Genomic DNA, 18,281 nt, shown 5'->3' on the forward strand with positions numbered 1-18,281 from the left:
ATTTAGCCTGATGGAAAAGGACCTCCCTATTCCTTCTCCTTTTCCTTCATTACAATTGCTTTAAAGTCTCTTTGTGCTGGTTTCATCTTTGCCTTGGGCTGTCGGCGTTGTGTTCATGCCTAAATACTAAGAGAAAGATCATATGGGACGCCTAGCAGAGGCCCCAGTCCGTGAGATCTTCAACGCACACCTCCGGCAGAGCATCACCAGCATTTTAGAGGGAGACTGTCATGGTCCTGGGTCGTGTGACCCAGTGTGTTATGCTTAGCCTATTTTGATGTTTATTATTTGTTTAGGTTCTCTAAGGTAGTCCAGCCATTTGTATATATCACCCCTGCATTACGTCTCCCTTGCCCTTCGTGTGTTTATGTCTGTGTGTCTTGTACTGTCAAGTTCATGCTGTCAGTTATGTCACCTCCCCCTGTACTACGTCTCCCCGGTTCATGTCTCATGTTTCCTGTTTTACTTTGAAGGCCTGCATTCACTGTCAGTGTATTCAGTTTTACTCCTCCTGTCCTGTCGTTAAGTTCATGTGTGTCAGCTGCGTTCCCATGTGTGGTCACTTCCCCTGATCATCCCTCATGTGTATTTAGTCTCTGTGTTTCATACAGTCTGCGTCGCGTCGTCTGTGTTCCCACCCTCCGTGTTTCCATGCCTGGTCTGTTGTCTTCCAAGCCATAGCCTCACCATCGTTTGTTCCCAGTTCAGGTTTCTGTTTAGCCACGTTATCCCTGCTGTATTTGTACACCTTGTTTTCAGCCATATTAAAGGCTCGCCTTCTGTTAAAGCTCACTCCCGTCTGCTCACTCGTGTTCGCACCTGGGTCCATTACACGGAATACTTCAAGGACCTCCTTAATCCCACTGACACGTCTTCCGATGAGGAAGCAGAGTCTGGGGATGAGCGGGTTGACCCACCAATTTCCGGGGGCGAGGTCACTGAGGTAGTTAAACAACTCCTTGGTGGCAGAGCCCCTGGTGTGGATGAGGTCCGCCCCGAGTTACTGAAGGCTCTGGACATTCTAAGGCTGTCCTGGTTGACACGCCTCTACAACGTTGCGTGGAGATCTGGGGCAGTACCCCTGGACTGGCAGACCGGGGTGGTGGCCCCCATTTTTAAGAAGGGGGACCGGAGGATGTGTTCCAACTACAGGGGGATCACACTCCTCAGCCTCCCTGGGAAAGTCTATGCCAGGGTGCTGGAAAGGAGAGTTCGTCCGATAGTCAAACCTCAGATACAGGAGGAACAATGTGGTTTTTGTCCTGGTCGCGGAACACTGGACCAGCTCTTTATCCTCTCAAGGATACTTGAGGGTGCATGGGAGTTTCCCCAACCAGTCTACATGTGTTTTGTGGACTTGGAGAAGGCATTCGACCGTGTGGTTCTGTTGGCTTCATCGGGTGATGGCCTCCAGCTCACACTGGAACGGTTCGCAACCAAGTGTGAAGCAGCGGGAATGAGGTTCAGCACCTCCAAATCTGAGGCCAGACAGATTTTAGTATACTGTGATATATTATGCTCTTGTCACTTGCTCAGAGTGAAATATTATGGCGTTATTTTTGTGCCACTATTCTGAGCGCACGTAAAAAAAAATTGAGGGTACTTTAAAAAAAAATTGCAGGTGCAAGTGTTGCATTTTGAGGAGAAGTTTATTTTGAGCAAAGAAAAGCTACATTTCAATGAACAAAATTCATTGCTGCGTGCAAAAAATGTATTTCAGTGTTATTGATTATCTATACACACACTCAATAGCATCCTCTCTCCCTCAGTTTTTGCGTTTGCGCTCGCTTGCAATGTGTTGCTTGTACTCTCAACATTTCTGCCCGTGCATGTTCAACGCTTTCTGTACACCGTTATATTTGTGCCACAAAACCAGCCAATCACAGACTTGGATGCAACAAAATCTGATTGGCTGTTTTGGTCTCCAATCAGCTCAAAATGACGAAATGCAATATCCCAGAATCCATTTCGTCCCAAACTCAAATGAGGCAGTGGAGGAGGAACACAGAGTGGCGGAGTTTGAAATATTGCTCTTTCTGGGTCACAAAATAAACTTTTAAGATATTTTCATGCGAGAATGGTGCTGTGTGAACTTCAAATATCTGCTCGATTTATCAAGACATCACATATTTGCAAAAGTGCTCTAACGTTTTTGGAAATGCCTGTTAAATTTTTTTTACGTGCACTCAGAATAGTGGCACAAAAATAACGCCATATAAAACTGGATGATATCTCCAATGAATGAGTAACACTTAGAAACTTTTGGTAAATGGTGCAGGTTGGATTTTAATTGCAGTGTGAAAGGGCCTAAAGTTAAAATTAAATTACAAGTCTAACACAGTGTTTAGCTCACCGGTGCTTGGTGGATCTTGGCTGTTGTTGCGTTCACACTCTTTCCTGTACAATTCCCAGCGCTCCGTCACCTTTTGCAGGGAAACAACAGCAGAAACCTAAGGAGACAATAACAGCAACACAATTAAAGAAAAAATATCTGGAAGGTCTGTTTTCCTGGAGACTTACGGATACATTTCAACCAGATAGACATGAAGAATACTGAGAACATGAACCTCGTGCAAAGCAACTGGCCAGCTGACGTTCATTTGTTTCAGTTCACTTTATATATACGGTAGCTGTAAACAACTGGTTGTCATACTGGAGATTTAATCAATCAAAATAAGACCTTGTCACACGATAATACTGTACTTACGCTACTGTACAGAGTGTTTAGGTTTCTGTAACTCTCTAAGACAAGTCTTAACTGTGAGGGTCATTGACTAATATATATATATCTATAGATAGATAGATAGATAGATAGATAGATAGATAGATAGATAGATAGATAGATAGATAGATAGATAGATAGATAGATAGATAGATAGATAGATAGATAGATAGATAGATAGATAGATAGATAGATAGATAGATAGATAGATAGATATTAGTCTGTGTGTGTGTGCTTTTAAACATGTTTTTGGACCCACCTGGATACTGCAGGAGACAATGAGCACTGCCAAAAAGAGGAACAGCTGTGACATCCCTTATTTCTGCTGTTGGTGCTGGGATGGGATACTGCAGAGCTGAGAAGAGTTTTCACTTCATAAGGGGGCTTATCTACACTGGCCACGCTGCCTGGATGACACAGAGACATACAATTCATCAAAGCTCATTGCAAACACATTGCTGTTAATGAGGCTCAGCTTGGCTGCGCAAAACAAGAGAACCACAACAGGAAAAGGCTGGGCCATATCGTTCACACTACAATTACACCAAATTTAGAAGGTATGCTGGCAAGGAAGTAAAATAAAAGGAGAAGTCTTATGTCTTTTCAACTTGTGTTCTTAACGCTCAAGAAGTGTGGAGAGGAAAGGAGTGCTTATTCATTCAAATAGAGCCATGGTCCACAAAGTTTACAGCTATACAAGACAGACCAGAACATCATCGGGCCAAAAAACCTCCAGGAAATGCTGTTTGTCCCTGCAGTGAGACAGCTGCATGTAGTCAGTGATTCTGCTGGCAGCTGTCCACCTTCTTGCTGAAGCCAGCGAGTATTTGGTTGAGTGTTTGTCAGTGTGTGCCAGAGGTCACTCACCTTCGCATCGACTGCCATAACACTCCCGAGAGATTTGACTGAAGCCGGAGAACGGAACGAAATCTGAAACGTTTCTGCAAAAAACACCTTGACCATGGAAACATTTTTGGCTAAAACGTTTCAAATTCCATTCCGTTCCAGTCTTGCTGTGGATAGGAGGACGAGCTCGTGATGTTGTGTAAGGAATTTTTCACAAACGAATGTAGGTATTTTTTCAACAGATAAGAGCACAATGACAGATGAACAGTTTGCAATGTTCTTGGGTGGGAAAGCTTAATTCACGAGTTTTTCAGTCTCTGTTTTGACTGAAAATGTCATCGAGCTTCTAAAATCTGGGGTAAACAGCAGCTTGGAGGTTCCAGTCACAATCTTAATATCCACACTATCAGACTTGATCAAATCTACACCAAGGCCTTTCTTAATGGACTGCTCAGTGTAATAACTACTGGAAACAATTAGCATTAGCTGCAGTACAGCCTCACTGAATGCCATAGGCGCTGAGAGATCAGAGCTACTCTTGTCTGGCCTGACATCAGGTCGTGATTGTCCAGCTCAAATCATAGCGCTGACTCTTGTACCTCTGACAGCATCAGACATGTTCTGATTTCAATTCTGTTTTTGTGTTCTGGTGGCTAAAAGACCCACAACGGTGACATCCCATCACAAATTCTGGCATAGGTCATTTGGAAGCAGAAACTACAGGCATATCTTCAAACCATACTGTACTTTAACCTCTGCTCTTCCAAACATCTCTACTGTAGGCATCTCGGGTAAGTTCTTACCAGACAGAGATAATGAGCGCGTGACATTTCAGCACGTGTCCCGCTGCACCGGAGAGGTTCAGACCCTGGTCTTCCTTGTGGCTAAAATGTTACGCCATGTGTGACAGTTTTCCAAGGGTTTCCCTCTTTCACAACCTATCTCTCACTTACTCTCTGACTCTTTCGCCAGCCCGCGCCACTCTGCAGCTTAGCAGCGACTGGGAGCAATGATTAACCAAACTGCAGGAGTGGGAGTGAGGGTGCGTCAAAGCAAGAGGGTTTACTACAGGAGAAAAGATTCCTAAACCTGGCTCCTGACCCCTTTTCTATGTTGCGACACTAAACATTCCAGCCATTACACATGTGTGAAGTTGTGAGGTGAATTTGAAATCTGCCTCTCAGACTGAGAGTATGCATGGACACCAAAATATGATATTTCATCATCGCTTCATGACTAAAAGAAAATAAAAACTGCCTTTCCTAATTATCCTTTAGATGACTTCTATAACAATCTCATTGCTTCTGTTTCGGGAGTCCAGCTGCACAGTTTTCCTTAGTATTTAGTATTTATTTTTAGATATAATAACACCGAATGCCCCACAGCTGAAGACAAAACAAGACTCTCTCGATAATGAGCATTCACTGCCTTTTACGCTCAAAAAGCAATGCTAAATCAGAGCACTGGAGGATTTTTAAGACACAACCTGAGGACATAAGTTCACAGAACTCCCTTTCTTTATTTGTGCACATTTGTCAAGTACAATGTGTCTGCTCGGATGCCTTTAATGCAGGATGAGGGGAATCACGTTGGCCATTCGATGGAAGCTCAATTGGAACTAATGGGCTTCGAGGTGTGAGGCTAATTAGGCTTCTATATTGTGCTGTTATGATAGCCTGCCAGATCTACAGTACTGCTGCTCCCACTTAGCTTTTTCAGTCCATTGTTGCTTCAGACCAATCAAGGTCCTCTGAAACATGTGTTGTTAGACCCAGTGGTTCCCTGTTCCAGGAAATAATCTGGAGCTTTAAACACTTTTGCTGCACATTTGATGTATGAGGTGAAACAACGGCTGAGAGTCAAGCCTTCCAAGCCAGATGGCTCTCTTGAGATGCTTGGGTCTGCTCTCTTTAGCTTCATCCAGAAACAAGTTAGCAAGCAATAATGTTTCACCTCAGTGTCTGAAAATTATGCAGCACTTTTTTTTCTTTTAGATAAATACTTGTGTTTAATTTCCTCTTAGACGACTTTGTGTTGATTGACCAAATGCTAAACAGATGCAAGTGTAACCTAAGAGGTTATTGCCCCTTTACACACACAGGATAGATGGCATCATGTTTGAATCATCCTTGGTCACTTATTTATGTTTGCGAGTGGAAGAAATACATTAAAAAACATAAGTGAATGACGCAAATCACCTGAATGTCCCAAACAACCTAAAAAAAACGCTTTGTGTTCAAGTGCACATTGGATGGCTTAATACAATGGCCAGTAACAATTACTGTTGTTTGTTGGAGAGTGCTTACCTTTCATTTGATTACATTGTCTGACAAATAAAATTACAAAAGAGTATGCATGCATGAATGCGGGGCAGAGGGGATCGGCAAGGATTAAAAACAAAACTCTCTGAAAAACACAATAGCTGTCCAGCTCAGAAAATGCCCCTGAGCAGCAGTATATCATTCAGCTTTCCAAACGCACAGACACTAGTGGGAGTAAACACGAACTGTCTGACATCATCCAAATCCGACAGCTTTCCTCGCCACAGATGAGGTCTGGGTGCAATTTAAAAAATATATGATGGAGAAATATCTTTGTTTTTAAACTGTCAAACAGCAAAAACAACCAAACACATGCTTATTAGAGTAAATGTGTGATATGTTCTCCCTGCTTTCCATAATTTAACAAATTTAGCTAAAAGGCTAAAGCGCATACAGAAGACGTTACATGCTTAGTGTTCAGGCATGAGAACCCTGTTATCTGATAACAGGGTGTTCAGGAAAAAAAGCATCGTGCTGCAACACGCTCTTTTACTTGTTTGGAGCAATCGAGATACTGCCTAAATCTACGCATCGTGCTCTGCTTGATTTACCTGATCTTCAGCATGACAGCATGCTAATCTGTTCCTGTGTAAAACATCAAATTCAACAACATGATTATTTCCCCGCTCTGATGTTCTGCAACCATACACATGCCACTGATTGCACAACAGTGGTTATGCATTTCAGTTGTTTTTCTGACCTTTTAAAAAATGTCTGCTTTCTCTTCAGCCACAAATTTCCGATGCTTCCCAGGAATTCTTTCGAAAAACAACACAATGTTTTCATCTAATTGCACATTGAGCTGGCACAATTGTTAATAGCTATTGTCAAAACTTTCAAAGTATTTCTGGAAGGTTTGTTTCTTAGTTTGCAGAAAAACTCTGAATATATACAAATCATGAAGACTTCAAATACAGTGACAGTTACATTTCATTTAAGCCTGACTCAGCAGGACGTTTATGTTGACAGACAGTTTCCTGTTCATCCTCTACTTTACCAATAGGAACATGTCAAATAAAAGCAGACCCGACTAGATTCTTATTGATTTAAAAAAAAAAAAATGCTAAAATGCCGCCTGTCAGTGCACCACCGGCAGGAGGAACGTAGTGCTGGGGAGTGGCCAGGGATGGAGACCGGCCAACTGATCCCCGGGAACCAAAACTAGTGATTGGGACACGGAACATCGCCTCTCTGGAGGGGAAGGAGCCTGAGCTAGTGCGTGAGGTTTAGAGGTACCAACAAGATATAGTTGGGCTCACCTCATCAAGCAACTCACCTCAAAGGAGGGGGTGATTGGGAGAAAAGGCTTTCCAGGTCTGAATCCGAGCAGTGTTCTGTTAATGGACATGGTGTTTCTCCATAACAAACTGTCAACTGATCATCACCTCATGGTGGGTTGCCAAAATGCTATAAAAAATAAAAGCACCTGGGTTCACACGAGAGCCCTCCATGCAATTCTGTCTGTGAAATTTCAAAAGCAAAATATTCATTTTTTCCAGTTTTTTTCTCAGTTATTTTGTGAAGGAAAAGTAGCTTACTTGCAGTATGGATTATGTTCAGTGGCACAAAGTGGCCATGGGATGCATTGCAGGTATACATTGCTTAATTCTAACACCATATTGTTGTAAAGGTAAGCTCACAGTTTTGTTCTGAGCTGGCATCTGAATAGCAGCTGTGTCTCAAAACCTTTTTTCAATTACCAGAGATCAGGACAGACATAAACTAACAGGTATTTCCACATTGACTGTTTGGCACAGTACATAAACCAGCCAGATTTGCCACTTTTAGTCTGAACCACAGAAGAACTTTGTTATTTCCATCTGCAGTTGTTTATGGAGGAGGTATGGCTCTGTTCTGAGAGGTCTCTTTCATGTACATGCATGAGAGCCACAACTAGACCTGAAAGAGACACTTTCAGGTCTATTTGCGGCTAGTTGACACTAGAAAGCTTGCGCTGATGTGGAGATGGGTTGCAAAGAGGCTTACAGAGAATATGCATTACAGCTGAGAAGCATCAGAATACTTCCAGGTAGCCTCATTGTTGTTCTGGCCTGTAGTGAACAGTAACCTTCAACAGCAATGTTATAGTAAAACTAAGTTTTTAAAGTGTGTGCTAATACCACAATGTCCACGGTGCACCCAAAGCTGCAACACAGATGCCACAAGAGCATGCAGCCGCTCTGTCTCTCACCCTTAAATGGGTGGTTAAAAGGAAAGGTCGGGTGAAAAAAGCAAAAGGCTGGAAAAAAATGGGGTCAGTCAAGGACCAGGTCATTGAATAAGACTCACACTTAGACTAGTTGTATTGGTGTATTGGTGTGTGTGTGTTTTACTCTTTTGCTTGATGCTGGAATATAATCTCCGTTTAAAAAGCTGTTTTGTGTGTTTGGCCTTTTAGATTTGTCGGTGTTATTATTGTGTATTGATAGTCGGTCTAAAGTTAATTTATAGATCTTGCATACCTTGAAAATCAGAGTTCAGATTACTTTTGTAATGTGGATAACTTCCATCCAAGGTGAACATACTGGACACATTTCAGTGCAAAACTGTTGCCATTCAGCCATATTAATGTAATGTAAACCATCATTCAAACAGTCTAAAATGAATTCTGATAAAACGTTTTAGGTGTAAGGTCATGTTAGCAATCGATTAAATTTTAATTTCAATTTAATAATTTATTGGTCAAAAATTGACAAAAAATCCTTAAGAACTATTATTCTTAAAATTGTGATATTTATTGTCACCATACAGAAATTAAAACTATGTCACATTTGACCTCTGAACTCCCCTTCAAGGTCAAAAACATACAAACATTCTTAAGGTTGTTATGTAACAGATCAGATAAGAATGAATGTACAATGTTTCTGAATAAAGAGTTTTCTTTTTGGAAAACAAACTTGATATTATTAAATTAAATTATAGATTTTTATTACAACACATTTAAACAAATTTTAATAAGCATTCAGATTAATGCTACACATGTACCAAAACCACCTAAATAAATCATAACAAAAACTCAAAATGATCTCAAGAATATCATCGATCTCCCCTCAATTCAGTTTCTGAACTAGATTCTGACAGATACAGACATAAATAAAGTGAAAATTTGGCAGTATGACAGCATTAATCAACATATTTTCCAGTCTTAGTTTCTATGACCAGACAAGCCCACAGTGCACATCAACACCTGCTATGATCGTCACCAGCTGGATGTAGTCTGAGTCTTTATTTTCTTTATTTAATCTTTATTTTCAGGCCATGGGTCTGTTTTTGTTAATGTGTGGCCTAAACACACAGCAAACAGCCGCTGTAGAGTCCTTGCTCAGTAACAGACGCATTCATGTGAGTAGTCAGCAGTGTTATGGAGTCCTTTTAATTTTGCTGTGAAGCAAGATGAAGACGGCTCTTAGTCTCTTGACAATGTGCAAAATGCTGCAATGTCTCCCGTTAGTAAATCTCTGGCAAACAGCACGAGGCAGAGGATGCATGGGGGTAATCTTTTGCTTAGCTTGTCACTGCTTTCAAATCAGTCCTGGTGTAGCCCTTCACTCAGTTTGCATCTGCTAATTTAAATGGGCTTCGCGAAGTGTGACTGATGAGAATCTGTGATTTTATGTGAAGACTGGAAAAAAGGAAAGCTGCTGGTCTTTGATTTTCTGGAGCTCCTGCCAAATGACTTTGCTATTGACGCTATAAATTTAACTAAAAAAAACTCCAAAAAACAAAAAAGAAACATCTTCCAACTGCACTGCAGCTGTGCTCCAGCAAAGCACCACCACTAAACAAAATGAATGAAAACCATTTGTTGTAAATGTTACTTTGACTGAAAGACATTAAAACAAAATTGGAATTTCGTATCCCAGTGTCGACCTCAGTTTATTCTCTGTGCGCTGCATGAATGTGAACGTCACTATATGGTCAACTAAATCCAGATGTTTAAGCATCACAAGTTCTGTGGTCTCACAAATCAAATATCCCGCCTCATCATAGCCTAATTCAGTCTATCTGACCTGTTAGGTTTGCCGATGGCACTGCGCGCTGCACCTGTTCACTGTCTGCTGCTGTTTGTCTTCCTGAATGGTGATTGGAAAACGTGTCATGTTATCATTCATCACTTTTCTTTAACAAAAATCACATTGCCTCAGTGAATATAATTACTGTGTTTTCATGAAATGGGTCATAAAACATCCCACCGCTGGCTAACTCTGCTTTCCCATGCGTGCCTTTTTATTATGTGTCAAAATGCCAGCAGAACACTGCAGTGCACTTAAATATGCAAGTCAAATGTGCCAGCAGGAACACTATGCAACTTTTGTTGAAGCATCAGTAGACCTCTCACTTTGTCCTGGAGATAAAAAAAAATACAAAGACGGGAAAAAAAAGCTCACTTCCTTCAGGTATTTGATTTATCCAGATCTCCAGATGTTTACAGCAATACCGTGCACATGTGTAAAGATGAGGATGTAGCGTGACGTCTCAAACACATATTTTTTGAGCCTCTTATTTCTACAGCTCTGTAAAGAGGTCAACCTCTGAACTGTTACACATGTTTGTCGGGGACCCTGTTATAATGAGGCAGTGGCCCATCTGGATGCATCTACAGGGACCTAGCAGCTGGATGCTCGAAGCCTCTTCAGCGCGTTGGATATTTGCGTGTTTTGGTAAACACTTCCTGTTTAGAGGCCACATCGGCTGAATGTGGGTGGGAAACAATGAAAAATGATTGTATAACATCTGATTCGTACCTGTGTTTTGTGTGTGTGAATGTTTGATGTTTCGCCGTGCTCTACAGGAGCATGTGTGTGGGAAGCGTTTTGCGCTGCCTGGGTGCTGTGTCGTACACACTTTTATGAGGTGCAATGGACCTACGAACTGTGCCCGCTATGAAGCAACAACAGCCCTGCAGGGAGCCTTTGATTAGCCATCGCCATCCTACATTGTTTCTGCTGTGTTTGTTTGAGCACAGGATGAGTTTAATTCCCAAACGAAGTTTAACTTTGGTGCATATTGTTCACCACAACGCTGCAAAAATGTATTTTGTTTATTATCCAGTTCATAATCCTTTAAATTGTTAAATGTAAGGGAAAGATATCGTCTTACTTAAAATGGGAAAGAGCAAGCTGGCTAAGAAACAGTGAGTCACACTAAGTAGTGCGGTTGTTCATTTATATGAATAGTGATGTCTCTGTTTGCCAGTGGACAGGATTTGTGTTGTTAAATTAGCATTATAAAGGCAATAGAGATGGTGTTTCATTTTTCTCTTGCTTTCCCTTGTGTACTCTGGCAACTGATTGCACCTTTATAACATGTGTCAGCAACAATAAAAAGCTTATTGCAGTACAATATTTGTGTAAACAATTACACGGAGCTGCAAACCTTCATGCGTCCTAAATCCTAATATGAATGATTTTGATATATGGACAATAACGCCTTTAATAAATCAGTCTAACTCTGTAGCTACCATCAATCTTCCTCTGATTCTTGCTGCTAACTGCTGCTAAATCACCTGAATTATGTAATTAATTTCAAGTTTAGTAGTTCATCCCTCTCAGTTTGATTTCACTTATTTCACTCGAAACAGTCAAATTAGGTGATTGTCCAGCTTCGGCACAACTCGGTTTCCTCCTGGGAGGACTTCTTTTGTGGCATAACCAGACAAGCCTGTGCTGTTCATCACAACATTGTCAAGATTTCCATTACACAAAGCAGAGGATTATGTTGATCATGAGCCAAGCCTCGTGGCGACTCCAACTGCGCTACAGCTTCTTACCACAAAATGAACAATGATTAGTTTCCTGAGATTAGAAAGCTGATTTTAAGACGACAACATAATGACAGCCCAACAGTGTTGCCACTTAGAGCAGACAGCAGGAGCAGGACTGTGTTGATGCTATCTGTGGTTTCAGCTTGGCAGGAATAACACTGCGTGCGCTTCAGTCTCGGACAGCACTTAGCTTATTTGTCTCTGCCCGTGTACTTGCTGATATTCGGTGACCTAGCTGGCACAGAAATGCAGGAAAAAAGATTTGGGGAAATATCAACATCATTTGTACTTGCGGCTCTGAATTGAACTCACTGTTTTTGTGGTAACCCACCAACTCCAAGTGCAGATTCAACGTTTATTTTAAATACATGCTTTTTATTTTTTTGCATTATAGACGTCAAATAATTAGAGCCAGGATCGGAAAAGCGGTAAACTCAAATTTTCCTGAATGCTGCCGGTAATATTGTGTCTGTCTGCATGCAAATATCAGTCGACAAAAACGCTGAGGTGATTAGTTCAAGCACATCCAACTTGCGGGTTGAGGTTCAAGTTACAGGAATGTCTACTTAAGTGTTTCTACTTTCTGCAACTTTATACTTGTACTTTATGAGATTACAGAAAAATGCTGTCATTTTCTGCCACTATATTTATTTGGTGGTTAAATACTTGTTACTGTCGTGGTTCCCCGTGGCTGTGGAGCAGGGAAGAACTTCTGTGATCCTTTCTTCTCTTAAAATAGCCATGAGAGTTTCAGGCCATAAATTTAGTCCAGTTATATCTATCAGTTTTGCTAATTTACAGCTCTCAGGACAAGCAGACGATTCAAAATCAGCTTGGCTCTTACAGTCTATTTCAGAGTTTTCTGTCAGCTGTAGTACTACAAAAAGTCCAGGCTCTTCTCTGGCTTCCTTTACTTTAAACCTTCTTTTTGTGTGACCCAGATTTCCGCTATATGCCAGCGAGCCCACTGCTAATTCTGTCTGTCAGCAGCTCATCTCACAAGTCTTCAATCTGCAAGCCCACTTTACACCAGCAGCCCCAGTGTTTTTCACAGATTACCAAGTGAGCCTTTCATCTGCTCTGTTGTTTTGCATTTGAGTCTGAATGTTTGCTGACTTAATCTGATATCTAAGTTGCTTGCATGTTCACACGGGTGTTCACTCAGGTTGAAGCTGAGAGAAATTATATAAATGATATCAAGAAGGTTTACAGTTTTGTAGCTCAGTGCAGCTCAGTAAGCTGCAGATGCATATTTCTGAAAAAAACAGCTCACATAGCAAAAAAAAAAACTGGTCATGCAATTCCCCCAAGAATAAAAATAAATGCCTTATAAGATTAATAAATCTCCCTGTGATGACATGCAAAGCAGTTGGCTGAGATTTGGAGTAAACAATCGAGAACAGAGTAACGCGAACACAGCAGTTCCACCTGTCAACACTTGCAAGTTAGCACTTGCACTTCAGCTGTCTGTGAATAGAAAACAAGCCTTTCTGTGACCTTTACCAAGCACATTATCTGTGCCAAGACTGAACACTGAGAATGTTGTGGTGTCCGCAGCCTTTTATGTGAAAGGGATGTGGTTTTGATATAGAGTGATTGAGTGACACTGCTTTTTTCCCCCTTCTACTGTAAAAGTCAGGATTAGTACCAAAACAAGGATTTGCATGCACCTCTGTGTCTGTGTCTCACTCATCTTAAATAACTTTATCCTAAGTCAAATGCACACCTAAAGTACTTGTGTAAAAGCCCACCTACCCTACACAACATGTTGTTGTTAATGTCACCCACTCTCATAGGCTGAGTCTAGGAGTCGCAGTCAATCCTCAGCCCTTCACAAACAGTGAAGCCTCTCATCCAGCTCATTAGTCTCCGATTATCCATTACTACACACATCTTCACTATCCAAAACATTGTTTCTGTATGTTTTAGTTTGTGGACTATGGATGATAAAGGCTGAAGTTCAGGGACAGGAGAAGCTTAACAAACTAACAGTGTTATCTGAGTCAAAACCCCATGATAAGCCCACCCATTTAAGTTCAATAAGTCCAAAACACACAAGAAGCAAGTATAGCAACACACATACTCATGAAGCAAAACCAAAATAAATAAATAGCTACTGGACAAGACTAAACTACGGATGGAAGGGGGGTTTATATGTGAGAACTTCAAAGACTGCTCATGATAGATTGTACTGTTTGGTAAGCTAATGAGATTGTAAGAAAACCCAAATAGACTGCATATATGCAGTCTATTTGCATATATCTTTTATATATAAAAGATGTTGATAGCCATCATAACATCACTCACTGGTTTTGTATTATGTAGCGTTTTGGCAGCAACTATGTTCATGTTTTGGAAAAGTTACCATATTTGGAAAAATCGAGTACTAATTTTTCAGGAAGCTTGGCTACCAATCTGCACGAAATCTGCAAAACAAAAACATATACAAACTTCTTCAACAGTCCTCATAGTTGCAGCAAGCCATGTTATCAAGGGAAAAATATCCAAAAATAGGGCCAAAACTATTTTTGTACCAAGTCACAAACTTGACTTTTGGACATTTTAACATGGGTGTCATGAACCGTGGGCCTTTAGAGAAACTGCAGAGCGTGTAGGCTCAATTTTTATCCCCAGAAGCTGAAGCGTGGAAAAAAAAACTCGAGGACAAACAAGGAATTGAGGGGAAAACACACAGAATGGGGACAAGGGACAGAGAGACGAAGAGAGGCGGGAGAAACACAAAACATGCAATGTAAGATTTACGCAATGAGTGTTTGACATCATCCTATGGTGTCTCACGGACATATGCCCCACATGCAAACGTCAATTTCCTATGCAATGCTTAATGCTTATGTGAGAACACCAAATAGAACCACTGAATTATGAAATCACCTGGGTGACCATTAAACTGTGGGCCCCTTGGATTATACATTCAAGGATCTGGTCTACATCGAGCTCTTATGGATGAATGCAGGCAGTGTTTATGTGCAGTAATCCTCTGAGATCCCCTACGCTGCTCTGTCACTCTGCCATCAGCCTGGAAATTATCATTCTGCCATATGCAGCCCAGGACAGTAGACCCCATAAAAAGCTACACTGAGACTCTCAAGCCTTATTTAGACAGGCAAAGGCAGTTCAACCCAAATTAAGAAAAAATAACATCAATTAATGAGGGAGAAGCTGCTGGGAAAGAGGTCATACCATGTGCTCAGAGCCTACTTAGACTTGAGATATGTGAAAAGTATTATAAAAATGTTGAATAAATGCAATACTGTGCAAAAGTCCTAAAAAACCTCTAATTTCTTTATATTTTCCAAGTAAAACAGGAAATAGGTATATTAAAACACACAGAATTATATGGAAATACAGTATACAAGGCAAAAACTTTCTACAATTTTTAATGAGCCTTGAAAATCAATATTTGGTATGACCACCTGTATTCTTCAACACTGCCTGAAGTCTCTTAGTCAAGTTTCCATCTAGTTTCTTGAAGGTATCTTGGGGTGGCTATAGCTCAGACGGTAGACCAGGTTATCTACTAATCAGCAGGTTGGTGGTTCTATCCCTGACTGCATGGCTTTGGACAAAGTGCCCAAAGTAAACCCAAGTTGCTCCCCAATGCATCAACTGGAGTATGTGAATGTTACAGAGAAAACAATTTACTAGGAAAACACTGTTTGTATAAATAGGTAAATGAGGTAAAGTGTATAAAGCGCATTGAGTGCTCAGGTAGAGTAGAAATGTACATAAGAATCTGTCTGTTTACCATACAGGAATAGTTCTTCAGGCTTCTTAAAGCTTCTTCAAAGCTCTTCTGTGGATCTTGGCTGCCTTTTGTGCAGTTCTCCATGAAGATGATCCTGCACTGCTTCAGTAACATTAAGGTCCAGGAGGCCAGTCCATGACTGATAATGTTCCACTGTCTGCTTTTATAGTTGTGCTTTTACTGCACTGGCAGCGTGTTGAGGATCATTATCATGCTAAAAAGGAAGCCAATCAAACTCTTTCCAGATGTTATTGCAAACTGGATCAAAATCTGAGGGTATTTTCTTCTTTCATAATTCTATTAATTTGGATAAGGTCTCGCCACTGTTTGAAATGCAGCCTCGAACCATAACAGAGCCATCACTGTGCAGACACTCACTGTTGTATCTCTCTCCTGATCTCCTCCATACATATTGATCAAGATTCAAAGTTGGATTTGGCACTCAATAAGACCCATTGCCACTGATTTGAAGTCCAGCACTTGTGTAATCTGGCATTACTCACCCTCTTTTCTCTGTTTCCCTTCTTTAAGAATGGTTTCTGGCTTCTTGACATCCGCCCTTCCACTGAAGCTATTTCTGATGAGGCTCAGCGAACGGTAGACAGATCAACTGAAGTGTCAGCATCTCTCACGTCTTTGCCTATTTTTCCCTCTTGTTTAAGTTAGTAACTTTCTTAAGTTAGGGACATAAGTTTAAGACATTGCTCATCTATTGCACACAGTTTGCGTTTTTTTTAGGCCCAACACTTCTTCTTTTTTTTCCTCCACTTGTCCAGTTTCCTCTGATTTTTAAGGATGTAGACACCAAACTGTGCTATCTTTGCCTGTACATTAGCACTGTTATAGTTTGCACATTACTTTTCTCAGTTTATATATACTAACTTATTGGAAGTTACATGTCTACTTTTTAATGCACAGGTACAATAAGCAATCTGTACTTTTCTAATTATTCTGTCTTAACTATTTAAACATCTTTCAGTATCCTGCTCTGTTTGCACACTACAACCTGGGTTTGCTACTTATCTGTACTTTAATTTTAATAACTGCACAGTACTCTGTTTTAGTAACTATTGTCTATGATGTAAATATGTATAAATTGTGTGTGTTTATGTTCTATGTCCTGTGTCTTGTTCTGTTTGTATATGTGTTTTTTTGCGGATGTTAAACCAAATTTCCAATTGTGGGACAATTAAAGAATTATTCTATTCTATTCTATTCTATTCTATTCTATACTTTTAACTAAAAAAAATTATGTTTTTACAACAGACTGCAGTAGCAAAGCACCAAAAGATAACAATTTAAAAATGGTTCATTATACTTTGAAGACAGTAAACTACAGTGAAGGTGAGACTGGTATTGTTTATGTTCATGGGTTTAGCACAATGTCTTTCATCCCTGTCGTTACTGTCACGTGGTTGATCCTCTCTGTCTATTTCTCTTTGTGTGTGCATACGTGTCTCCACTTGATGCATAGCTCTGTGCCAATCAACTGGCACACCTGAGACACTTTCACTTGTCACGCTTCACAGTATTTAAACAAGGGCTGGTCCTAGCCTGCTACGTTATGATGGGCAGCTAGAAATAATAGGTTGAGAAGTACAAAGCTCAGGTTTCTGATCATGTTAAGAGGTCTGCATAATCTGGAGGCAGACTTTAAGCTGAACAGAGGTCCTAAACAGTGCGTTTGTAGAGCTATTTTTCCATATGCTGAGCGCAACTAGAGCTGGCCTGGATGCAAACATCAGTTCATCTCTCTCGGCTAGATTAACCAGTCCTCACATACAGTCGGTTTCCTCGTGTCGTTATTTGATCTCTGAGTAATCTTTGTTTCCTTGCCTCAGGTTGTGCTTCACTCATCAGCGTGCTATCTAGTCTTTTTGGATGAACCCAGTCTGTCCTTCTCACTTCTCCATGTATGACCTACCAGCCAGCCTGCATTCTCCAGCCTTCTCCCTTCATCAGCTCAGTCCTCCAGCCAGTGCAAGAAAACCTCCCACTCCCAGAACTCTGTTTCGTAGCTTTGCTATTTCTGCAATATCATAGTAAACCTTGCTTAGTTCAATCTTCTGAGATCTTTGAGAGAGCCAGAATGTATTCATTTTCATGAAATACAATGAAAAATGTAACATTATTCACAATACAATTCCCAAAAATGGGTTTCATACCAGAAATTTATTGCTGTCCAAAAACTATTAATTGTATTATGCTATTCCATATGCAATAAATAATATCTGTTATTCCAAGTCAACTGCAGTAAAGTATAAGGGCTTTCACATGCTATTTAAGTCATTGTGTTATTTGCTGTTAATGTTGAGAAAGGAAACAGGAAACAGGTGTGAAGATATATTTTACTGTGTTTGTGTGTGAGCGTATGTGCATGCGTTGATTTTGAGGTACCTTTGGGTCTAAATATTACTGCACATTGTGAAAAACGAAGTAATTGTAAGTACTTCAAAACCTGTCCAAAACGTTAACAGAGAGGTTCATGGGAGATAAATTAATTATGACTGCAAGAGCCACACAGATAATGAGCAGAGGTCGACAGTTGTGTGGCGTAATGAAAAATTTGTGCAGCGTTTCCTACTGCCAAACCCAAAGCAAGCTGAGCTAATTTGTCTCAGTGTCACTTGGCTCCCACATCTCCTGCCCACCTCCTCCTATTCATGGCTCATATTCCTCATCTGTGTTGTCTCCCTCCATTTCCTCCTCTTAGCATCTGGCTCATCTTTAATCTAAAACAACTGGATTCCCTACAACCACTTGGCCAAAGACAGTGAAGCATCTTATTTACAGCTCCATCTCCGCAGTTACACACGCATAATGCGCTGTCTTAGATGCACATGCTTATAACACTCCTACATA

The 18,281-nt window shown here is 40.7% G+C and overlaps 1 protein-coding gene across 2 annotated transcripts in view; it reads right to left on the reverse strand.

Moving 5' to 3' along the window:
* The window catches only part of gcgra (glucagon receptor a), a 51,949-nt gene that overhangs the window by 13,389 nt on the left and 20,279 nt on the right, over positions 1-18,281 (reverse strand). The window contains exons 1-3 of one of the 2 annotated variants that reach the window (XM_085271453.1): positions 4,372-4,521; positions 2,982-3,129; positions 2,354-2,450 (exon numbers count right to left, since the gene is read on the reverse strand). In XM_085271453.1, coding sequence (XP_085127579.1) covers positions 2,354-2,450; positions 2,982-3,035 — 151 coding nt within the window. In that variant the 5' untranslated portion in view covers positions 3,036-3,129; positions 4,372-4,521. Of the gene's footprint in view, positions 1-2,353; positions 2,451-2,981; positions 3,130-4,371; positions 4,522-18,281 lie in introns of those variants that run through there. The other variant, XM_085271452.1, reaches the window with a different exon arrangement.

Source organism: Mchenga conophoros, linkage group LG4 (genome assembly GCF_057382185.1).
Source record: "Mchenga conophoros isolate Kocher_MC1m ecotype Shallow Benthic linkage group LG4, M_conophoros_male_GT1.1, whole genome shotgun sequence".
Lineage (NCBI taxonomy): Eukaryota > Metazoa > Chordata > Actinopteri > Cichliformes > Cichlidae > Mchenga > Mchenga conophoros.